At 37.9% G+C, this 26,172-nt stretch overlaps 1 protein-coding gene across 3 annotated transcripts in view; it reads right to left on the reverse strand.

The window, feature by feature from the left end:
• Positions 1 to 6,394: 6,394 nt before the first annotated feature.
• Positions 6,395 to 26,172, reverse strand: part of LOC5567142 (E3 ubiquitin-protein ligase AMFR) — a 167,881-nt gene continuing 148,103 nt past the window's right edge. The window contains exons 8-10 of one of the 3 annotated variants that reach the window (XM_001651489.2): positions 19,377 to 19,725; positions 18,295 to 19,191; positions 6,395 to 7,338 (exon numbers count right to left, since the gene is read on the reverse strand). In XM_001651489.2, coding sequence (XP_001651539.2) covers positions 7,089 to 7,338; positions 18,295 to 19,191; positions 19,377 to 19,725 — 1,496 coding nt within the window. In that variant the 3' untranslated portion in view covers positions 6,395 to 7,088. The remainder of the gene's footprint in view (positions 7,339 to 18,294; positions 19,192 to 19,376; positions 19,726 to 26,172) is intronic. The other 2 variants (XM_021841088.1, XM_021841087.1) reach the window with 2 other exon arrangements.

Here is a 26,172-nt window from a genome sequence, read left to right on the forward strand (position 1 = left end):
CGTCGTTGGTGCGTCATCCACGCATTCCCAAAGTTACCTTCTCAGGGAATCTGTTTGCAGATTGCCCCCTTGTAAAAAAACAAAAAAAAACCCCGTTCATTTTCCTTAGTAATCCAGTCACATAGAGTGACAACTGTCGAAAAACTAGAGTGACAGAGCTGAGTCGAGCGAATTTTTCGGTCGACAGTGACTCCAGTCGAGTAATTTTGATTGACTCGACTTATAAAATAGACCCCTCAGGAAACGAAGATCATCGAGTGGCGCGATGGAAGCGCTTGAAAACCGGAAACAGAATACAGTCGAGTTCCGTTCGTTGCACTATCTTAAGTGGGCTTCGTTTTAATTGGGCTCCCGTTAGTTGGGGTATAGCTCACCTAAAACGAAGGCAAACGTCATTTTCTGACATAAGACGTGATTTATCAATGTTGTTTTTCTTTTGTTCTATGCTACCTTTTTTTCTATGACACCTCGAAACTCAGCCCGACTAGTGAAAGCCTTTCACTAAGTGGGCTACAGTTTTAGTGCAATGAACGAAAGTTGACTGTAACCAGAGAATGCGCAGAAGATAAGGCAGTACTTTAGGAATAACACGAACCTTTCCACCCAAGACGTGGCCAAAAAGGTCAATTCGTCGAGGTGGTTCGTCCAGCACACCATGAAGCGGGCTGGGTTACGTGTTTTAAGGTCAGGAAGGCGCCTGGTGTGCCAAAAACATTGGCCACCAGTGTAGCGATCTAACGATCGCCATCAACCGATGAAGCAAGCGAAAAACATCCGGTCGGTCGGTGGTCCGAAGTTGCATCAGCCTGACCGATGGACTCCACACCGATATACTGTCACATCAGCAGTTTCCACGCGCTGCCTTTTCAACTATAAACGAGGCAGCAACAATGTAAGCCGCAGTGGCAACATAAATTTCGACGAAGCACCGCACGTAATAGGAGACATGTGGCCGTTTTCAAGAGACAACCCAGAAGTCACCGTGGAGAATAACATCTCCACGCACACGATAGTTGGGTATACCATTGATACCCTCTTCGTAGTCATCATCATCATCATCGTCATTGCCTGGCGATGGAGGAAAATGCGCGCCGACTCAAGGCGGTGGAGAGTGCAGCAAAACGGCTGCATCATCAAAATCCCATATAACTCAAACTCTGTAGATAAAATGAAATAAATGAATAAGTTAGTCTCAACTCAGAATTCAAGCGTGTCGCGTCGTTTCTAGTATCACTGTCTTGTGATCGAGCTAGGTGGGGCTAGTTCGAGACTAATTAATTTCGATTAACGATCGTTCGGTGGAAGCCCTAGCGGGAGCGGGGCCAATCGAAGGTTGTTTGCTAGAACAGCGCCAAACCAGACTGACAATCAAAACACGGTGGCCAAATTGCGTGCGCGGAGTGAGTGGCTGCAAGCCAGGTTGTCTCGCCATGGTCATCGATACGGACACCAAACCAATCCCCGGCCTCGAGTTTTTTGTCGGTGCGTCCCGCATGGAGGTTCCGGAAAAGTTCAGGAAGAGAAAGATGGACAAATTCGCGAAGAAATACCTGTTGTGGCAGGCGATCTGCGAGTGCGGACGGTACAGCAAGCCGTTCGTTACAACCTGCACTATAAATGGGCAGGTTTATCGAGAGGAATGCTTGCTGTCCTTTCTCCGCTCTCACCGTGGTCCCACGCTGTTCGGGCCGAATCTCGCTTCGTGCCATTACGCCAAGCCCGTAATGAATTGGTTCGAAGCGAAGGACTTGAATGTGATCCCGAAGGAGGCGAATACGCCAAATGCACCAGAACTTCATGCGATCGAAAAGTTTTGGGCGATAATGAAGAAGAAGTTGACGATAAGCGGAAAAACATTCAAAACCGATTAATCTTTGTAGAAAAACTGGGAAAAATCGTGTAAGAAAGATGGGCAAATACCCGTCCGAGATCTCATGAGCAGTTCAACACTGCTGAAAATTATACGAGCATTCAACTTGAGGGAGGAAATTCTATAAATTAATTATGCCAAAACATAGCTAATATATAGCACTGCGGAACACGTTTTTGTCTCTAGCACCAAAATACCGCTATTTACATAATTAAGGGTTGCTGAATCCATTGCCGATTTCAAAAATATCATAGCACGTTTAGTTTTTTTTTTAATATTGTTTCTTGAAAATGCAAAGTTTGACAATATCATCCAACTTGCATGCAAGTTTGCCAACTTGTAAGTCAATTTATTAGCCTAATTTGCCACAGAATTCAAACTTTATGTGTAAAACAATACTTATCAGCAAAGTTCATAACACTGTTCGACAAAATAAATGCGGCTATATGGGTTTTTAAGTGCATGGAAATTGTAGAAACAGGCCGTTTTCAAAAGATTTTCAACACCCTTGAATTATATTTTGACAAAGTTTGAAAATTTTGTATTTTTAATCACAAAAAGTATATCAAGCAAAATATCAATGTATTTTTAAATTCAATTATTCAACCATGGAATTTGTCAAATTAATATGTTTTAGCACTGAATGACTCCAGGTAAACGTGAGGGGCTCTTTTTTTATTCAGCTTGTGCACAATACTTAACATTTGTGAAAAGCTGAAAATCTCCCTAATAAAGATAAATAATAATAATTTGTGAAAAAATTCCACTTAATCGAAAAGCATTTTTACTTGTTTAGAGGATATGGGAATGGACACGTTTTCCTAATATGGGAAACAATTTTAAAATTACCCTTAATGGTTGACTTCTTTATGTATCCTATATGCTTACAATTAACCCATTGAAGATAACATCCCTTTGAACAAGAAACTAACGCTTCATATGAAAGCTAATATATCACGTCAGCTAATATTTTTCAAATAAGTGTCCATATGATCCGTTTTTATACTGTGTCTCTTGGTGATTTTCCTGGATAAGAAAACGTGGTTTGTTTCAAAGATCTGAAGACGTTTGAATTATTGATTGGGTACGTATTGAATTGATTCAGTTCTCAATACAGTTTGAAAAGGCTCAAAGATGCATGTCTAAATTATTCAGGCACTAAGGGGCCGTCCATAAATGACGTAGCATTTTTTCACTGATTTTTTACACCCCCCTCCCCCCTCGTAGCATTTCATCACAAATGCTGGTACTCCTCCCTGGAAAATACGTAGCATGTCAAGCACCCCCCCCCCCCCCCTCTATATTTTTTATTTGCTTTCCGTAGTGACTGGGTTGAAACAAAAAATTGGAATTGAGAAGTTCAATACTAAGTTTGATAATAATTACTGACTGAAATGTAAGGATAATCTAATATAACAGTTTGATATACAGTAGCGCTCAAAAGTAATTTGGAAAAACATTTTCTTTGGTTTTGGTTTCCAGTTTCATATAGGCTAAATTATATTACTTTTGCTGTTGTTACCATGAAAAACAAGTTTACTTTAGAAGCTCGTTACTGTCGAGTTAGGGTGCAATATATTTTATAATATATTGAACAAAAATTTCGTTATATTAGAGGATTGCTTTTTAAATTATTCGTTGTAAGGAAATAGATTTCAATGAAGATTATCAAGAAAATAAATTAATTTGAATGTTAATTTAAATGTAATATTTGCCAAGAAGAGCATATTTTATTTTCTTGATGAAATAAAGCCCCAACAGAAAATATGGATAAAACTAAAACGGCTGACTTTATGTCATGTTAACAAATGGCAAAACAATATACTCCAAGTAGTTAGAGCATTGTTTTTTAATCAATTTATTAAACTGTTATTTTGTTTATTTATAAATTTATAAATTTAAGCACGAATATAATATAATATTTACATAGTTATTTACAGCTTCAAAATATCTGTTTGATTGCATTTATCCAGAAAATCTAAAATATCATAGATATTTTTTCAATCTTGTCATATGAATGTTTTGAAGCTTAATCATAATTTCATAACCCAAGTTTATAAGTCAAAAAAAAGAAGTTTGATAAAAAATAATTGTATGCAACTTTTTTCAGCGCCTTTCTTTTTACGGACTTGATTCAAAATGCTACGTCCACTAGCTAGGACCCCTCCCTCCCCCTCGTCACACTTCGTCACAAATTCGTGAACACCCCCCTCCCCCCTAAAAAGCTACGTCATTTATGGACGACCCCTAAGTATGAAATAGCAATACTTGATGGTTTTGAGAATCTTTTTTGGAAGAGGTATGAACTGATGGTAACCTATCCAAACTCGAAAGCGTGTTATATAAGCAAAAGAGTTTTACTACACCTATATAAAAATTACCTTCTTGGGCTATACGGCATAGGATTTGTGGAACGGACCAGTATATATGCATACTAGACTTTAGACAATGAACACGAAGTTTTCCTCGTTGTCGTATACTTTTGGTACTGAGTACTGAATACTTTTCCAAATATCAATGCATATATACAGTGTATAAAAAAACAAACATCACTAAATATTTTATGCAAACGTTTACATAATGTGGAAATGGTTTGATTGATGTTTCAGATTATCAAATCTAATAAGGAATTGCATCATCATAAAACGAGGATCAAATGTGGCAATTGCAAGGATGAAAACTACCAAAACGAATATGTCTGATACGGAGAAGTATTATCTGTATCATTTTATTACATTTTTTGCATACTATTAGAGGTTTCCGTTTTCATTCATTCATTTATTTACCTCGTGTACCAGTTGCTTGGCCGCATACGCGAAAGCTCTCTGGCTGCGTACGCGAAAGCACAAAATATTCGCCCTAAAAACCTGGCGAAAACAACTGACATTTCTCACGTGGTCTTATATCAGCATTAGTGGTGCAGAGAAGCACGGTTATATCTTGGCACTATAATGGCACGCTATTTCGCCTTTTCTGGCATTACAATAGCATTATATGCGTATATAAAACTGACATGCATCAAATGATTACCCTATATGCGCATATAATGCTGTTACCGTGCCACATTATCGTGCTTACTGGTTACTTGGGACGTCAATCCGTTCAACCGTTTTCAAGCCATTTCGTGACATACAAAGCACTCCATTTTTATTGATATAGAAAGATAGATTACTACATTTCTCTACAATCCAAATTCATCCAATACGTAGATTGGTTAATATTCACATAGAACGTGTTTTCATTTCTTGTCATATTTATGACTAATACTTGTAGTTTTGAAGTTACTTTCAGGAAACTTTTTGGTCGCTGTTTTGATAATTTTGGTTGATTTTGCTGTCTGAGCGCTACCAGCTCTAAATCAGTTTCTTTCATAAATATCTATGGCTAAAGGATACAGGAATTTATTTCATTTCATTTTTGGTTTGCAAAAGCATGTGAAATACGTTTGAAACTAGATTTCATTACCGTCAAACGGGGTGACTTGCAACACTTTTCAACTTCAATCAGCCAAAACCATGATCTAAACATCATCTAAAAATCTAAATTCCTTTTTGTACTTTTAATGGCCGGCCCGCCTACAGAATGTGATGACAGAAGATTGAATCCTAATATTTTATCATATCAAAAATAATAAAAAAGATGATTTTTTGTGAATGTCCTCGTGCGGGGTGACTTGCAACACTCAATGCTAATTTAGATTTTGCTAACAAAATGCTGATATTTTTAATTAGTCGGACTTCTTAACTATTGTTATTTATGTATTTAAAACATTCGAACCAGTACAAGAGCATTTTGATTACTTATTTGTAAGAAAATAATTGGAATATTTATGTATTGAAAAATGAGGTTAAATCATCAAGGTCCAATATCTTAACCAAACAATATTTTTAACGAGTGTTTGTAGTTGATTTATGAATTATTACTCGTTTGATTATAAAGTAGCCCTAACACAAAACTTTTCCACTTTTATAAAACTCTAAATTGCTTGAAAATTAAGTGTTGCAAGTCACCCCGCATAGGTATATTCTTTTAAAAAGTATTTTTATTAAAAAGTTGTTGCTACAATTTTGTAAAATAAAATGCGTCGCATTATCACTTATTAGTTATAGAAACACCATGTAGAGTACTAATTTTGTAAATTAAATCTACCTCATTTTTTCAGGTCACGATTTGGACCTTCCATCAAGTATCAGTTTTTAAGACATTTAAAACAATAATGTCTAATGAGTAAACATATTTCTAATAACTGCTTTAATTGTGGCCACTACTTGAATTGTGAGCCACATGTATTGTAGCAGCGATTTATAACGAATATTCTTTTGATATTTGTGTTTTATAGTTAAATTTTGTTGTAAATTGCAATATGTTGCAAGTCACCCCGCCGTTGCAAGTCACCTCGTTTGACGGTACTGTAATTAGACAAGCCGCATTTCCTTGGGATCAAATATCAGGAACAAACTATCAGAACATCCCAAAGGCATGTGATACTTCAACAACGAACGTCAAACCACCATCGCTCGCATCTCCAGGAAACGAAAAGTGTGTAACAACTGAATCAATGAGATTTTAATTTTATTAACTAAGACTTTTCGCGCGGTTCCGCACAGTTTAAGCAGTAATACAGATCGCGCGGTTCGCCTACGAAACTACACCCCAGTCAGTGGCGAGAGCCGTAGCCATTTCATCAGTACATTTAAAATACACTTTCCTCTCGTGTCGCCTTGAGTTCAGACCTACTCTAGTTACATCTCAGTTACAGTATAGTATAAATAAATAACATCACAACGCTTGCAGTACATTTTTTGTGTCACTAATCTTCCACTCTCAACTACTACTTTACTATCCTTTCGATTAAGTTCGATAAGTGGAGTTGTTCCACGATACGAACATCGTTACCCTTTTTGATTATTACTTGTAATTACTTCACTGTTAAGAATTGTTGTTTCCACTATCTTCTACGCTAGTTTTAGCCATTGTTTGTTTGTTTGTTCTGTTTATACTGCTTTGTCTGGTTGAGTTACGTTTCTCACTGCTGCATGCTTGTGCAGTTATTACTCACTTGTTTGAGTTACTTCTTTGTTTTAGTTTCAAGTTTTGCTTAGCTTCACTACTTGATAATGATCACAATTGTTTTACTTTCTTGTTTGTTTGTTTCGAAAAGAAAAATGGTTTACACTTTTACTAAATCATGCTAGGTTGTTAGGACTTGATTTGGCCGCTACTCTCCGTCACTGGTTGCCGCTGCAAAACTAGCACTAGCAGGAGGGGTACTTAGTCTATTGTCAACCGTGGTGGCGCTGATGGTGTTGGAAGCTTGTGAGCTGGAGGATGGCATAGTGGACGAATTTAGTGGCGATGGCTGCTGCTCTTCCATACAGCTCTTGTTGCGATGCCGTATGGCGTCACCTTGGCTGTAGCCGGCGGCGGCAGGTGACTGATTCAGTTCGGATTTGTTCTTCTCCAGATACCTGGAACGGGAGAAATGAATGTGTGAATTTCAAAGTAAATTATAAATCGGAAGCATTCCTGGTTACTTGTAATTTTAACGCTTTGTGACAAGACTTCTGTTGCGCACTTCAGGTCGCTCAATAAACTCCAACTTCCAAAGGGCTTCAGAGATTTTCAAAAAATCTATAAAATTTCCCAAGGAATTCAAATGGACTCATAAAAGTTTTTTTTTCAAATGTACTTCCAGAGGGCTTTAAAGGGTTTCTACGGGGTTTCATAAAGTTCGAATAGGTTATCTGGGTATTTTATTGATTTAAGTGGATTTAAAATCGGTTCCCATCAAAGATGTTTTGAATATTTCTAGGGCTTTCGAGGGTTCTCAATGGTCTGTTGATCCACAAAAACAACTAACTATAAGCGCTTTATTGACTTTACATAGATTTTAAGCCTTGATGAGAATCCACTTTCTGGAGAGTTTTAACATTTGTGGGAGCCCCCTAAGAATATCTAAGGTGATCCTCAAGACGGATCAACTAGGTTCGCAAGTAGCACGCGAAACATCTTTTAGTGAGATACTTTCGAAAAATGGTTTCTCAGATGTATAAATAAAAGCATATGTAACCTACTTATTTCGAGTTTCGTTGCATATTACTATCAAAAACTCATTAAATTACATTGCCCCTCCCATAAACTTGCATTTCTCCCGGCGTTTGATGTTGACCGTCATTAAAACAACGAGTTTGCTCCAAATGTTCTCTGCAAACTGCATTGAAGTCGAATTTATCAAGATGTGTTCAGCAACTTTTCAATTTAACTTTTGTAACTTCTTCCCAAATGCTGAATTTTATGTTATGTTTTAAAGGATTTTTATGTAAATCAGTGATTTTCAACCTTTTTGAAGATACGCTGCGAATTTTTACTGAATCAAAGTTGATGGAGATATTCTTCCTTCTTGACAGGCATACCTAGAAGTCAGGTTGTAATCTACCACACATAATGTAAGAATTCTGATATGAGTCTCAGAACGCTTTTAAGAATCTAGCCAGGAGTCTACAAAACATATTTCTAAGAGGTCTATAAGGCGGCATCTATTACGTAACGCTAAAATTGAATTTTTTGACCCCCTTCCCCCCTCCGTAACGCCTTTTGTATGAAATTTTTTAAATTTTTGCATGAACCGTAACGCTTGAGCGTACTCTCCCCTCCCCCTAGAGCGTTACGTAATTTGAGGATGGCGCATAAGAAACTTCCAAGAATAAAATCTAACAAGAAAAAATTATTATTGTTAAAATTATTCACAGTTGTCTTACGAAAATTGGATTAGGAGACTATCTCACGTATCCCCGAAGATTGCTCCATAATCCGTGATGCTCTTTTCAAGAAATTTTCTAAACACATGTTAGGTGTTCACCAGGCTTCATTTTTAGCTAAATTAAATCTATAAATAAATTTGCCAACTGGCTTTTATGAGCTGACTTACTACCGTCTTACATATATAATACTTAAACGTATTCTTCTTCTTATTCTTGGCATTACTTCCTGACTGGGACAGAGCCTGCTTCTCAGTTTAGTGTTCTTATGAGCACTTCCACAGTTATTAACTGTGAGCTTTCTTTGCCAAAGTTGCCATTTTCGTATTCGTATATCGTGTGGCACGTACGATGATACTCTATGCCCAGGGAAGTCAAGGAAATTTCCATTACGAAAAGATCCTGGACCTATCGGGAATCGAACCCAGACACCTTCTGCTGATAGATTCCAAGGATTTCCGCCAATGGTGTAAAAAGGAATGAGTTGCGATTGCATTGGAAAAATATTCTAGCAAAGCCGGTTTGCAATAATAAATGAATAATATTACAATCAGTATTTCTCTAGTTAAAAAAAAAAATAGATATATCGTAAGACTAATCTTACTAATCATGCTTTTTATAAAAACGGGCATATTGTTTCAACAATCAAGAAAAACGACGCTTATTTACAGCTTAGTGGACCCCTTTGAGAAGTGGTCATGGTCCGCGAACCACCAGTTGGGAAACCCTGATTTAAAGAAACCGCAACAAATTCGTTGCATGTAAGTTGTGTTTCAATGCCCATAACTCAAGAATATTCATTCCAGTTGCGCGAAAGTTGCACTAAGCTACGTATTTAACACCTCAAAGTTTGTTTGTTTCAATGGATTATTAAAATAATCAAATCGGCAGCTATGGAAAGCATAGATAGCGCCACCATAGCCTTGTGTGTTAGACAGAACAGCGATGTCACAATGTTAAATCCCATATACAGTGGCGCCTTTGTTTTGATGCGGTGAGCACTGACACTGCCTTCAAGGATCCATTAAGTTGCAATATAGTTGAGCTGCATATAACTCTAATATGTTGCAAACAGACTCTGCCTCTTGCGCTTTTTGTGTTGCTATTAAGTCATATTTTCAATAATTGACATATCGTCCCCTTAAGGCTACAACTGCATAACTCGAAAATCAGAATTTTGAGATGTGCTACTTTGAAAATCTAATTAATAATAATGTTTTGACATATTGAAGCCAAAAATGTCAAATTCGGGTTAGCTAGTTGCAGCATTAAGGGGACGATATGTGTTTAGATTCAAGAGATATTCTTATTTTTGAGTTGAAACAAACTGTGCTGCTTGGGTTCAACTCGGAGGAATCGTTTCTCATCACAGCGATCAAGTTATTTATTTTTACTGCCATTTGTCTTGAAATTCTATTTCTTCCCAGGGTTTCTCGTTGGATTCACAGGAGGATCTTGAAAGGCGATCACGAGAAAATGGCTTCAAAAATTCTCAAAGGGCTTTAGTTTTCACGGGGTCTATGGACTCAAAACAGTTTGTTGAGAATTCCGGAAAAGCTTCTTAGGAATCCTGAAAGAGCTTTTTAATTGATTTATCGTTAACGGCTAATCAGCCGAGTGGGAGTTTGCACAACTGCCGTAAAACTGAACATTACGTATACTTTGCAATTGGATTAAATGGACAAATTGATGTGAAATTTGCGAAAAAGTTACACGTCTTTTAGAAAAAGTTTTACGTCTTTTCGGTGAGAATCGTACTTACGACTCTATGTTCACAAGATAGGGCGCGTTACCTCTACACCACAAGAAAAAGTGATTTCCAGGGTTTGAAATGATTTTTTTGGGATGAAAAAGTGATTCCCATGGATTCCCTACGGAGATTTACTGCATCTCGAGGAAGTTTCGAATGTTCCCCTAGGGATTCTCAAGCGGAATCAGGGATTCCCAAAGAGCATTCAGAAGATGAGTCTATCGGAACCAACAAAACATTAGTTAACAAAGACTCAATAATATTTTCCAAGTGGAGCCTGAACTTACAAGGTTTATGAAGCTATTATGGGACCTTCATGAGGCTTCCCTGTAATATCGAAGAGATTTTTAGAAGTACCGTAATCGGCGGTAACATTGAACAGTTTTTTTTTTGGATATTTCTCATATATTTTATTTGAAAATGTAAATGTTTCAAGTTTTTAATTTTTAAAACAAGTACTGCCACCCAGAGCTCGGGACTACAAACTGTATTTTGTTTTTTGAAAGATTTGAGCATGTTTAAAACAAATGTTTTAGGCGTTTTTTTCATTTAGCTTATATGGGGTAACATTGATCACCTATGTATGTGAACATCGTTCAGAAATATTGAAAATGCCATTTGCCATTTGTATTGAAATGGCTTCTTAAGTCGAATATGAAGCCCAAAAGCTTACAAGTCATTTACTTTATTGGAATTGAAAACTCCTCGAACCAAGGCATATGCCTAAAGGTAGGCAATTCCCTTGGGAAATTCTACATTCTTAACAGACATTCGTTAATGTAGCTTAACTAAACATTCTTATGAAAGTTCAGACAACAAAAGCATTTTCGGCGATGCCATTTTTAGAGAGAACCGCATTTTTCTTGCTCGTATCACTTGCAGAGCTTATGTGAGACATGCATCTTCGGTAGTGTCATCCTCAACCATTGAAACCGTTGTTTCGAAAAGTTAACAAATGTACGCATAAAGTAAACACAATTTTCTAAAAAATCCTAATTTTCATTAGCTCATGAATACAAGAAGGAGAAGCGCCAATCATGCTTTGGAAATGTTCCATCAATAAATATATATATATGATACGAACTTTTTACGAGATGAGTCATTCCGGTCAATACCCCTCTGATCAATGATTATGGTAGTCGAAGTTATTCCCGAGGTTCTTAAGAAATTTTCTAAGCTTTATGGTGTTGGGTTTCTGATGTTTCCAAAGAGCTTTAAGGCGAAGTAGGCCGTCATTGAAATTTGCACGTGTTGTTGATGATTGTTGCTAATTCATCTCACGATTCTGAATCAAAGAAAATCAGTTTGCTTTGCACTGAAACAGCTGGAAAAGTATCAGCATACTTTATACATGTTAGCGCTTACAGTCATACTTTTTCGAGTCGATATAAACTTTCTAGACTAAGTTATATCACTTTGAAATTGCAAGCTTCAAAGTCATCATCGCTGCCAAAACGAATGACGGGCTACTTAGCCTTAAAGGAGTTTTATTAATTCTCAAGAACTCGCCAGGAGGGGCCCAGATAGCCGTAGCGGTAAACGCGCAGCTATTCAGCAAGACCAAGCTAAGGGTCGTGGGTTCGAATCCCACCGGTTGAGGATCTTTTCGGGTTGGAAATTTTCTCGACTTCCCAGGGCATAGAGTATCTTCGTACCTGCCACACGATATACGAATGCAAAAATGGTCATTGGCACAGTAAGCTCTCAGTTAATAACTGTGGAAGTGCTCATAAGAACACTAAGCTGAGAAGCAGGCTCTGTCCCGGTGGGGACGTAATGCCAGAAAAAAGAACTCGCCAGGAGATCACAAGTGTTTAAGTTTACGAGATTCCCAGAGGCTTACAAAAAATCTTCAAATGCTTCTATGATTTTCCTGAAATTCTCAAAATGGTTTCAGAAATTCTCAGAGGTTTTTAAGAACTTATGATGTATTCTGTTACATGCCCTACAAGTTTTTTTTATTTACGTACAATTTTTTTTTGGATAGTCATCATTTTTCAATGATTTATGTAATTAACAATCGTTACCCGTTCTGTGGAGTAGTTGGTTAACGCGCCCAGTCTAGCGTATTGGGAGTCGTGGGTTTGAAAGCCGCCAAAACGATTCCATTATTTTTCACAATTTAACATCTCAATTTGCCCTGATTGACTTGTGTGTCTACGAGCTTCAGTTTTTTTTATAGTTTGATAAAGCAGGCACGTTGGATCATGGAATTCCATTGTGGATCCTGTGATTCCCTGGGATCCAAGGAATCAGTGTAGATTCTGGAATTCCAGTGTGAATCTTGGGGTTCTAATATGTATGCACACTTTATTTTTTTTTTCACGAGCTTGGCTGTGTGAATCTCGGTGTTTTAATTTTAACCGAGATTCAGCTAGCCAATTGCCAGGTTGCCTAGGAACGAAGCACAATTCACTTTTGAAAGCTGAGATCTCATGTAATTTGTTTTTTGACTACTCGGCTGCGCAAATCTCGCTTGAAATAAGCCAAGATTCGGCATTCTAAATTAAGTGTGTGCATCCCAATATGATTCCAGTGTGGATCCCTGGATATAAGTGCGGATACTGAAATTTTAGTGTAAATGCCGGAATTCCAGTGAGGATCCTGTGATTCCCTTGTGGATCCTGAGATTGCAGTGTGGATCTTGAGATTCCAGTGTGGATTCCAGAAAGTCAGTGTGGATCCTGGGACTCCAATGTTAATGCCAATGTGGACACTGTTATTCCATCACTGTTATTGGATCGTTGGATTACAGTGTGGATCCTGGAATTCCAGTGTGAATTTTAGGATTCCAGTGTAGAGTGTGGAAAGCCAGTGTGGATTATGAGATTCTATTATGAATTCTGTGATTTTCTTGTGGATCCAGGGGTTCCAAAGAGGCTCCAGGGATTCCTGTGTGGATCCTATGATCCTCTTGGTGATCATAAGATTACAATGTGGATTTTGGTATTCCAGTGCGGATCTTGGGATTCCAGTGTGGATTCTGGAAGCCAGTGTTGAATTCCAATATGAATTCTTGAAAGCAAGTGTAGATCTTGGATTTCAGTGTGGAACGTATGATTTACTGGTGGATTCTGGGATTTCAGTGTGATTCCTAGAATTCTAATGGGGTTCCTGGAATTCCTGTATGGATCTTAGGATTTCCGGCGTAGGTCCTGGCACTCAGGTAAGGGTCCTAAGATTTCATCGTGGATCTCGGGCTTCCATGTGGATCTTGCAGCCCAGGATCCTTGGATCATTGAATTCCATTGTGGATCCTGGTATGCCAGTGTGGATAGTGAGGTTATATTGTAGATCTTGGTATTTCAGTGTGATTATAATGTTGATCGAGTTGTTCCCTAAGGTTCCAGTGTGTATTCTTGAATTCATCAATTTTGGTATTCCAGGGTGAATCCTGGGATTTCAGTGAGCATCATACAATTCCAATATGGAACTAGGAATTTCGGTGTGCATCTTAGAGTTTCAGTTTGCATCTTGCTGTTTTAGTGCGAATCTTGGGGTTCTAGTATGGATCGTGTGATTTCAGTGTGGATCTTGGGACTGTAGTGAGGATCATAGGGACGATCCTTGGTCTCCAGTGTGGATCCAAGATTTCCAGTATGAAGCCTGGTATCTCATATTGGAACCGGAACTGTGTTGACTGGGATTCCATTATGGATCGTAATATTCCTAGGTTGATCCTGGGATTCCAATGTGTATAGTAGATCCAGATAGTCCAATCCTGTTGTGACAATCCTGTAAAAATTATGAGGAAATACTGTGCACATATTGCGCCAATGCTGACAAAATGCGGAAAAAATAGTTTAAAATTACGCTGAGCAGTCTTTTAAAATCCTGTGGAATTTCATTGTAAATTCTGAGAGAACCCTGTATATGTTCTGTGGGAATTTTGTGGAAATCCTTCTGGCATTCCTGTTGGATGGAGATAGAGCGGAAAAATCTTGGGATTTCAGTGTGAATGGTAGAATAAGAATCTTTGACTTCTAGTGACAATACTGTGGAAATCATGTGGGAGTTATATTGAAACACTGTGGGAATACTGTGGAAACACTAAGAATAGTGTATACAAACTTTAAGTACCGTAATCCGGGGTAACATTGATCATTTTTTTTAGTTTTTCTTAAATTTTTCATTTCACAATACAAATGATACAAGTTTCATATTTTTAAAACAAGTACTGGCACCCACCGCTCCTAACTATGTACTTTATTTTGTTTTTCGAAAGATTTAAACATGTTTAAATAAATGTTTTAAGTGATTTTTTGATTCAGCTGATATGGGGTAACATTGATCACCCAAGTAAACAACGTTCGCTAATATTGGAAAAGTCGTTACTTACTAAAATCAGGGCCCCTGAAACCGAATATGAAGACCAAACTCTTACAAGTCATTTACTTTTTGAGTTATTTCAAAATTAAAAACATCTTGAACCGCGGAATACGCCTAAAAGTAGGCAATTTCCTCAGGAAATTCTACATTCGTAATAGTAATTAGTTAATGTTGCCTAATTGAATAAACTTATAAAAAATTTGACAACGGAATCGTTTTCGGCGATGCCATTTTTAGTAACACCCGCATTTTCCTTGATCACATCGTCTGCAGAATTCATGTGAGACATGAATTTTCGGTAGTTTCAGTTAAAATGATAGAAATCATTGTTTCAAAAAGTTGACAAATTTGCGCATGAACTAAACGCAATTTTGGCAAAAACCTTAATTATCATTAGCTTATGAATATACGAAAGAGAGGCACCATTCATGGTTCGAAAATATTTCATCAATAAATCTTTATTTGAACGTTTAACAAGATGAGTCATCCCGATCAATGTTACCCCGCTGATCAATGTTACCCCGGATTACGGTATCTTTTTAAAATTCATATTGCACATATAGGTGATTGTGTGTGTTTATTTGTTTATCTGGAGCAGGGAAAAGCCCATTTGAGCTGAGCAATACTGAGTTCTTTCCCAAATGGGCACAAAACCTCCTCTTCTTTTCGTATCAAAAGACTATCACATATGCATAACATATGTGTTTCATATGCATAACAGCTTTCAGCACAATTTTTTAGTGTTGTTTTCATAATTCCTAAACAAACGTTGTTTTGTAATTCACATTACGTTACATTGTGTTAACCTTTCGGTCGTCGCGCGAATTTTTATAACGCGAGTAGTCGCGCGTTGTACTTTGTACAACATCCTTGGTTTTGCAAAAATCTCAGAAGTCTGACACCACTTAGAAAGATGACGTCTTCGGCTAAATAGACCATTTCCGTCTGATCTAACCCCCAGTTTTTGTATTTTTCTTCGAAAGACAATCATTTTTAATGAATATTAACGCTTTCAGATTTTGTTTATATGCACTCCTGATTTTCATGAAAATTTTTGAAAACATGGATACTCACCACATTTTGAAAAATAATTCGAGATGCGGCACAGTTTGTTCAACCCTATGGGTATCAGCGTGGTGATTTTGCAACAGTTTTTCGATTCCCTTCCTGCATTGGGATGCTTGTTTACATTTGAAAATGTCAAATCAGGTGCGCGCTCAAACTGACCGTGATTCCGGTCAGGGCGCCCCAAACAGGAGCGCCAACGAAACTAACATGAAATAACTCAAATAAACGTTTTTGAACCAGGTTGGAACTTGCACAAGCCGTTCTGAATCACAGTTTCAATCCCAACCCGATTCAGGTCTTCCTGTAGGAAAACATACTTTGCTCCACATATTCAAAATTCAAAACCACCCCCCAAACAAATCTCTCATCCACCCAACAGTTACGGGGTGTCGCTAGTTCAATTAGAGACTATTTTTTACTATTCATGCCAACAAATGCCTAAATCTATCTGTTGGCTGTTGATCCGGAATATTCCCGCCTTGAGGCAGCAACAGCCGCGCAAGGAAATTTTGAGCAGGTGCCTCATGTCGGGAATCTTCCGGCTCATTCAAACCTCGTCCGCACAAAACAGAGAGATCAGGAATCTGTTGACTAAAATCCTTGCGTTACAGAACCGTGTAGTGTTCGCCGGGTGCGGTCATAATCGGCCAAAGCGATGAAGGTGGTTTCTGCGGTGTTAACGGAGATTTCAGGAACCGTGAAGGAAGGAGGTAGCGAAACCGCAATGGAGCCCATTATGATGAATGAAAACATAAACAAAAATCATCTGGTCATGCCAGCTGATCATAAATTCACCACAACGTGGAGGTAAAACCATAGGGGAAAAAGGGGCTGCATTTTTTTGAGGTGAAACAAATTGTAGGGGACCGAGGGGTGAACTAACGTGCCGCAAGTTTTTCATTATTTTCTAATAGTTAAAGGCTCCAAAACATATCGGTTCCTTAGGAAAGTTTGTTCAGTAAATTGACAGAAAACATATAAGCCAATAAAATTTTTTCACGGAAATGGTCTATTGTTCAGTAGCTCAAGGGCTATCATTATTTTAGCCAAGAAGTTCGAGATTTTGCCACATGGCGGTGCTAGTGAGCATGAAACATTTGTTTCGAAGGTCTCAGGATTCTGACCACTTAGAAAGATGGCGTCTTCAGCAAAGTTGTTCGATAACTCAAGAACTATCATTGGTTGAGCTAGTTAATTCAAAATTTTGTCACCAGGCGGCGCTAGTGAGCATAAACCATTTGTTTCGCAAATATCTCAGGAGGCTGATCACTTTGAAAGATGGCGTCTTCTGCAGAGTTGTTCAGTAGCTTAAATTATTTCTATGTTTAATCCTTAAAGTTCGAAATTGTGTAAAATAATCATAGTCCCTGAGCTTCTGAACTACTTTCCCGAAGGTGCCTGTCTTAAAAGTCAAGATCCTGCAGTTTTCTCAAAACAAAAATTTCATGCTTACTAGCGCCGCCTGGTGGCAAAATATCATATTTCTTGAGCTTTTGAACTACTTATCCGAAGACACTATCTTTCTAAGTAATCGGGCTCCTGAGATATCTGAATCTGAGAACAAAAGTTTCATACTCACTAGCGCCGCCTAGTGAACTAGCTCGAACAATGATAGTCTTTAACTTACTAAACAACTTTGCCGAAGACACCATCCTTCTAAATGGTCAGGATCCTGAAATATCTACAAAACAAAAGTAAAACTTCCATGCCCACTAGTGCCCCCTAGCGGTTAAATTCCGAATTAAATGAGATACCATCGGATAGCGCTTCACCTCCACTAAAGACACCAAGAATCTATATTATCTGGATTTTGAGATAAACCGATTCCAAACTGTAGTTTACTCGAATCGTTCATTATTATGCGACTTCCATGTACATTTGTTGATTTTACCGTATTATAAAGGGCCATACTGTAAATAAAAACTGTCGAGTATTGTTCTTAAGAAGATTCTTGAGGAATACATTTTGGTTCGGTGTCGAAAGATACCTTTGTTACAAAATGATAGCATATAAATCGCAACTGTTGTACAAAGTACAACAGCGCGACAGCCCGAAGGTACCTTGACACTTTGTTATGCGCCACTTTCGAATGTTTACGAAAATAATTAAGCCTTTAAACTTTTTTAATATTTTGCATGCAAGCGATTCACCGTGTATTGTAAAAAATTTTGATCGTAAATTTTCATTTTAATGACGGTTTTTACATTCTTTCATTATAATGCGATGCTTCAGAAAAAAAAATTGAGGATTATAATGAATGTGAAATAATTTGGGCGACAATGGAATAAGAACGTCTCAAAACTGCCTATTGGTGAAAATTCTTGGAAAAAACTTCGGTGACCCCCAAGAACCTCTGAAAATCTCTTAAGAATTATTGACAATCTCTTCGATATCTCTGAAAATAATTCAAAAATCACTAGCCTTTCCTGGTATTTCTGGGAATATTATTAAAACCCTATATGTTTCACATTGAGAAAACTCCAGGGACACGTTCCCTACCACAATTTTATGCCACTTACTTTCTTCTCGCGATGACGAGCAACTGTTCCTTCCTTCGCTGCAGGATCCGTTCCCGCTCCTCGGAGCTCTTGGAAAACCGATCGCCCAACGGCACATCGTCGAAGCTCTCGTCCCGCAGCAGGTTATCGAAGTTACCGAAAATGTTGGTGCTCCGTTCCACCTCGTAGCCGCTGCTGCTTCCAGTCGAGGAAGGTGTCGACACGTTTGAGTCATCTCCTCCGCCACCCCCTCCCCCATAATGGCTATTGGGGCTAAATTCGTCCGCATTGACGTAGTAGTCGTTTGCGGTTATGGCAGGGAAGCCACTCAACGTGGTTCCACCGCTGCCGGAATCGGGTGTCTCCGGTTGACTGCTGTTGAAGCTGTTACTATTGCTCAAGGTAGCACTGGTGCTGTTTCCGTCGTACCCGTTGGTTGTCGTCGCAGTGTTGGTCGTCGTGGCATTGTCATCGTCGAGAAGGTCGTCGAATTCTTGGAATCGCGCCGGTACCTGCAGGCGTCCCTCCAGAATGTTGTCGATCGTGACTTCGATCGACCGGGAAATTTGTAGATCGGCTATCAGAGTCGACAGCGGAAAGCGCGGAAACATCTCCTGCACGTGTCGTGCCATGTTCCGAATTTGCGAGGTGTGATTGACCGCTGTTTCGCGAGGACTTGGCTCGTTTCGGAGAACGGAGTTGATATGGGTCACTTCTACGGAGAAGTTCGGCAGCCAGGACACGTATCGCGATCCGTTGAAGTGGAAGAAGTGGTTGTTGGCCGTTCGGCCCGCTGGCTCCGTATCATCGATGCGAATCTCGTTCGGCAGAATGCTGACATTGTTGTTGTGTACACTCAATCCCAAACGGCAGGTCGGGCAGCTGGTGTCCTGCTCCAACCATGACTGCAGACATGAACTGCAATGGAAGACAGATAATTATAATTAGAATGTAGTACGTTTCTCCGGAATGCGCACTTTCTTCCAAGGGTGAAATGGTTAATTGCATCTATAAAAAACAGATTAGATTTTTACTCTACTAGTAATGAAATAAAAAAAGTTTAAATATACGAAAGCAGACACATTCAAGTGGTGCTAACTCACTTGTGAAACAGATGCGAACACGGTAGCTTCCGCGCCGTTTCCATCTTCTCCCAGCAAATGGCACAGTTGTCGCAGTTCTGTTTGAGATCCTCCGCCGTCGCCAGCGGGTAGCTCTTCTCCATGTGGTTCAACACCCACAGATAGTTCCGGTGCTTCTTGATTTTCCGCTGGATTTCGTTGATCAGGTAGCGCAGCTGCATGATGATCACCAGGCTGGCCATCGAGAGGAAGATGTTGCTCCACAGGAGCATGTGCAGATGATGGCCAAAGTCCACCACCAGGGCGGCCACCTCGAAGATCAGCTCGATGTAGTACGCCACCGGGCCGCGCTTGTCCCAGGAAATTGCTGCTGAAATGAAAACCAGATGATCGGGGGAAGCGATCGATTAGCACGTTTGCAGTTTACTCGAAGCGACAGAGTGTATCCAAATGCGGAATCAGAGTGGTGTTGATGACTACCACACGCTACAATTTTATGGTTGAAAGATCACAGAAGGTGCAGATCGAAAGGAGATCATATTTCCCGCATCACGAGATCAGATAATATAGATTTTTTATAAGTGGTTAGTAGAATCGGTGGTCATCAATTGTACCCACAAAGCCTTTAAGGTCAGTAAGGCTGAATTAGGCATTTGAAACTTATATTCAATACGAAATCGATTTGACATTTTGACCGCGATGCAATGAACATTTTCTCTGCAATGAATTTTGTCAAAAATCTTCCCACAAATACTTTGCAGATCCCTCAAGGCATTTTGTAAAGATCTCGTCAAGAACCTCACAAGAAATCAGCTGTAGAAATTGGGAACATCAGTCAAACAAATAATCAACCAAAGCCTTTACTAAAGAATATGCGCAATTTTAAGCAGATGAATTAATTTCACCTGGAAAATTCTGAACTGCTACGACAAATAAAATGTAATTCTGTTGGAAAAGTGTAGACAAACTTATGCTACTTGTTAAAATTCTATGGGAATTCCGTGCTATTTCTATGAGCATCATGTTAAAATTTCATTGAAATTTGTGTTGAAATCCGGTGGTTTTTTTTTAATTTGCTGGGAATTTTGTGGGGATCCTGTTGGATTTCTGTCAGCAATCCAAAGCAATCCACTCTTATAAGCACACCTGCTCCGCATATTTAAAAAAATCATTTCTGTTAAAGATTACATTAGAGTGTTGTATTTAGGTACAGGAAAGACTGAAGTTCGCGTTGGCCTTTTTTATAATGTAAAAAGGTATAATAAGCCCCCATTAAGGGAAAACTGCCCTTTTGCAATATCAAATGCATCACTTCTAAAGTTTTTTAATGTCAATGTGTGGCTTATTTAGTTGCACGCAATATCCTCTTTCCAGGTTGCTTCAAAAAAGTGTATATTATGTTTGTTGTAAACGGTCAATATGTATACGTTTCAAAACAACCCGGGCAATATGCCCCTCCCATAGCAAAAAGTTCCACAGCGTTGTAGAAATGTTTCCAATGAGAACTCCACCACCAGCTAATCTTAAAAAAAGTCTATAAACAGTCGTCCTTCGGTAAAAGTACAATAGTAACGAATAAAGTACAATAGTAAATAATTGGCTTCATTCACACTGAGGCTTGCTTATCTGAAGCAAAATTTTGTACCAAAAACCTGATTTTCAATATTTTTTGAATTTCAAATACTATAATACTATTCAAAGAACATTTATGCGCAACATCATTTTTTTCGCGAATCTATATAAATAAAAATGAAATGGTGTTTGTATGTCACGAAATGGCTTCCGAACTGGTCAACGGATTTGAATGATTATTTTTCCGATTTGTTCGTCAAGTGTTCCGACGTGTTTGTGTGTATAAAAATCGCAGGATATTCACCAGGAAAGTCGGAAAAACGAGCGTGAAAGGAACTGTCATTTTGTATGGGACGATTCATAGCGTTCTCCAACAGCCTACTTGATGGCAAGACGAAGTTTGCCGGGACCACTAGTATTTAATATATGTAATCATATCTACGTGTAAAAGAAGCCTGAATCCCGTGAAAATAAATAGGGGCGTATTGTCCCGTTGGGACGTATTATACCAAGTTACCCTACTAAATAGTTAAATTTTTAGACTTGGATCTCAGGATCTTTTTAGACTTGGATGGAGGTATACCAGAATTGCAGAATTGCAGAATTCTGCATAAATATCTAGGAACGGTTCCTCCAATGATATTGTTCAAAATTATTAATAATCTTATTAGATACTCTTATATATCTTAGATAAGGAATTCTTCAGAAATTGATCTAGACTACAACGAATCAGAAGTTTTGCTTTTGCAAGCGAAGTCAGGCCCATCTCTTGGTACAAATATTCTCAAATAACATACAGTCGACTCTCCTCATCTCGATATCTCCCCCTATGTCGTTGATTTTTTCGGTCCCTTCATGAGCCCACGGTATAAACAACAAGGTAGGCTATTCCCACGTGTAAACAACGGTTTTCAATCAAAACATGTGTCGTCATTCCTATCGCCAAGCATGAGGCTAACAGGATAGTAAAAGAGAGATAGCCTTGCTTTCTTTTGCACTCGTTCGAGTTTGCGATAGGAATGACATCACAACCAAATATCATTTTTCGGCGTACAATACCTTGCTTTTTTTACCGTGCATGAGCCTATGCATGCTTTAAAACGGTTGACTTTTACTGTGCGCCCTGTTTTCAAATTGCTCGTGAGAGAGAGCGAAACATCACCAACACACGGCGCACAGTAAAAGTCAAAAGAACAGAAGAGTTTACGGCATGTACAGGGATTCACCCAACTAACAATTCAGAGCCACAAACAAGCATGCATGTTCAATTTTTGTTCAATAATGGTAATGGCAGCTGAATAAAAAATTTGCTCTATAAAGAGCTGAGAAGGTGCCTTTTTAACACAAACTTAGATCAATGTTCAACGTTATGCATTAGAATGAACAAAAGTTGAATCGCCACTTATTAAACGTTTCCAAAGATTCTCATTCGACTAGTCAAGATTGTTCTACAAATGAGCTGAACAAGACATGTTTCCCCCAATTAAAAAGCCAATATTCCACTAATCAAATGTATATGTATAAAAGGATATTCAGAAGACGAACTAACGTTTTACTTGCGTCGCACTTCAGCTATTTCCACATGTTTAAGCATGAATAAGAGCTGAATAAGTATCTTATAAAATCATAATTCAGCTTCATTATATTATAAGAACAGTTGATCCAATAGAGGCCAAAATGACGATTAACAAACACATTGTTCAGCAATAAATAAGCCTTGTAAAAGCGATCACACAATAGCTAAATTTCATAAAATGGACAATATATCCGAAATTCGAGTTGAGTTTCGAATGCATTTCAAAGATCATAAATTATGCTTTCTTAAAACATTTGAAATAGCTGTTCAGAAAATAAACATGGTCAGTCTCCAGAAATGCAGAATTATTGTGAAAAACAAAAATAAACATTTTTGTTATAGTTTATTTTAGATATCATTTCCAGATATTTTATATCATATATCTATCAAGTTAATATCACTTTTAGCTATCCATATTATATTTTCTATTGCTAAGCTTTTTTCGCCTGCTCGGGATGTTTTTCCGTACAAGAAAAATGGAAATTTCTTTGACAGAATTGATTAAATAAATTTCTATAGCCAGCTACATTTGAAATGACATTTCTTCACAACTGAATAAATACTGCGCTCTAAGAAAAATGATTTACTTGGCCATTTCCGAAAATAAAAATCGCATCAAGATATTCGAATATTTTTCTATTCAGGTGGGTTCTGAGGACTAACCCTTCAAATGATTCAAATATATTCATACTTTTCAGACAAATAGTACAAAAGTAAGATTTAAAATGCTGCAAATTGACAGAAAATTTACGTTCACACTTTTTGAAAATTCTACAGAAGCAATGACTACAAAAAACAGACAGAAGAAACGACGATTTCAACCAGGACAAAACGATAGACAATGTAAGACAAACTAGACTATATTAACTAAGCTATATATATATTAACTGTATTTCGTACACAATAGTTTACCCTTGAAAAAGGCCAAAATCCGTGACCGAAACGTCGGGCAGAAATCAATAAAATCGTTGTAAAACAGTAAGACTGAGATAGCCGAATAAATTAGCAACTCAAGTAAAAGTCGACCCTTCCAACTACATGCAGAGAACTTTTACTTCAATACATATGTAATAGGTTTATGAAAAATACAAATAAAAAAATAATCAAACTATAATTTATAATATTATTTAAGTAAATTAGTCAGTTTTAAACAAACTAAAACTTATTATGAAATTAGATTAACCATTTCATACTGTTTTTACTTTGTGTAAATAAACATTATTTTGACCAACATCGACATAAATTTTCTCACTGTGCGCTAAAAATAGCCTACTGAACTCAGCTTGGATCAGCACTAAACAGCAGCTGAATAATATGCTTGTTCAGTTGTAGATTAGCGTACCATATGTATTGATTAGACGTTGTCGAATAGAAATTCGAACATGGTCAATATTCAGCTATGAGAAGTTTATATTTTGCACTGGACGGTAACAACATCAATTCTAGGATGGCGCAGATGGCAAGGCATACCGCTGACGATTGGAAGGACTCGAGTTCGAATCCAGTATACAGGCGATTTTTAAATAAGATTGTTATACTATCATAATAATAGTGTACACTACATTTATAAAGTGCCTAGAAAAATATTTTTTTGTTTTTATTAGTCTTTAATTATTTTTAAACCAGCCGTATAAAAGCTGAACTAAATGCTTGTAAAACGTTTTTAAAGCTGAAAAATAAAGTTGGTATTCAACGACATGCTTTAAAGTTTCTATAAATTTGTGTAAACAATGCTTTAACAAAGGTTAGCCATGGAAATTATTAAAATGTTATAAAACATGATGCTGGATAAAACTGCCATAATGGTGTTTGTTAAAAGAGTGAATGTTAGTTGGGCATTCTGCATACATTTTAACTCTCCATATCTCGATATCCTCCTTATCTTGATATCTTCCTATCTCGATGTGATTTTCATTCCCGATTTTCTCTCCGTGTGTCGATATGCCCATTTTCAAAGATGAAATGACGTCGTTTGATTTTTATTTTCCTGGTAACGGAGTGATTTTCAATCTGGTATTCAATAAAAATTTGTTCTATGTCTCGATTTCTTCCTATCTCGATGGTTCCTTCGATATCGAGATGTGGAGGGGCGACTGTAATTCCTAATCAAACACAGTTCAGCCAAGATTCCTTAGGGTTTTGTAATAGACGCCAGGAAGCAGTTGTATTATTTTATGTTCAAGAAAAATCCAACACAGTTTATAAATGAAACTGAAGACGCCATATTTCTGAATACAGTCAAACCTCCATGAGAAGACGTTCCAGCTCGATGTACACTCATGAAAACATACTTAGAACAAAAACAAAAATCATGGTTGCTATGATGCTGATATTCAATCAGCTTTCCCACGGCATACAAAATAACAAGGCAGGCTCTTTACTGATGTAAATATCAAGTTTGATTGTAAACATGTCACGTCACTCCTATCGTACCATATACCTTCTGGATTACTAGATCATTTTTTTTTTCGCAAATTTGTTCAAGGTGGATAGGAATGACGTCGTCAAGTTTTCGGAATATATCACCTTCTTAATTATAATACACCGTGTAGCTTTCTAAAGAATATCTGTTCCATGACTCAATATTTCCATGAGTCGATAATCCCTTAAATATCCACTGGAAGTTAGACTGTAGTTAAGATTCTGAAGTATTTACTTATGGAATTTTTATGCTGTATAGCGCCGTTTGGTGGAATAATTTCGAATCAAATTTCCATCTTTCTACGTAATCGGGATCCTCAGATATTAGCAATCAAAAATATGCATGCTCACTAGCGCCACATGCTGGATGAATTTTAAAAAATTGATGATTTCATATGTCATAGTGATGAGGATACCTCACGATCATTTTTCTAAGCATTCAGCGTTCGAAAAATTGCATGATCACTAACAGCGTTTTTTGGAAGAATACCGAATCAAACGGCACATCACATCTTTAGTCCTTGAACTACTAAACAGCTTTGCCGAAGACACCATCTTGCTAAAACAAATCGCTATTTTAACTTATCCATGATCAAAATACTGCATGCTCACTAGCGCAATCTGATGGTAGAATTTTAAGTTAGGTGGCCTATCACATGCTAGTCCTTGACCTACTCAACACTTTTGACGAAGACGGTATCTTTCTAGGTAATCGAGATCCTGAGACATCGGTGTTTGAAAAACGTCATGCTCACTAGCGCTATCTGGTGATAGAATTCCGAATCAAATAGATCATCACACGTTAGTCCTTCAACTAATGAACAGCTTTGCCAAGAACACCACCGTTCTAAAAAATCTAGATCCTGAGATTTTTGTGTTCAATACATTGCCTTTGCGTAATGTCCACTTCATCGGTTCCCCTAGGACACAATCCGAAAGACGGGGTTGGTGGTCCATTGGCTACCGCTACTGTTTCATAAGCAGAAGGTCATCAATCCCAGGCCCGTCCCTTTCCTCGTACTTTGTAGTTGTTATCTTGCACTTGCTTCTATCTTCCACTCTTAATATCTCACAGTCGACATATCGTTTACAGCAGACGAACAAAAAAAAAACCGTTTCCATACGCTTCCATTTTTCCATCATAACATCCATTATTTAAGCACGCCTTTCCTTACGCCTGATACATAGGCAGTCCGCTTACCAAACAGCAATACCGTCCCTTTCCCTTCCCGCATGAACTGGCGTAAA

This window comes from Aedes aegypti, chromosome 2 (genome assembly GCF_002204515.2).
Source record: "Aedes aegypti strain LVP_AGWG chromosome 2, AaegL5.0 Primary Assembly, whole genome shotgun sequence".
NCBI lineage: Eukaryota > Metazoa > Arthropoda > Insecta > Diptera > Culicidae > Aedes > Aedes aegypti.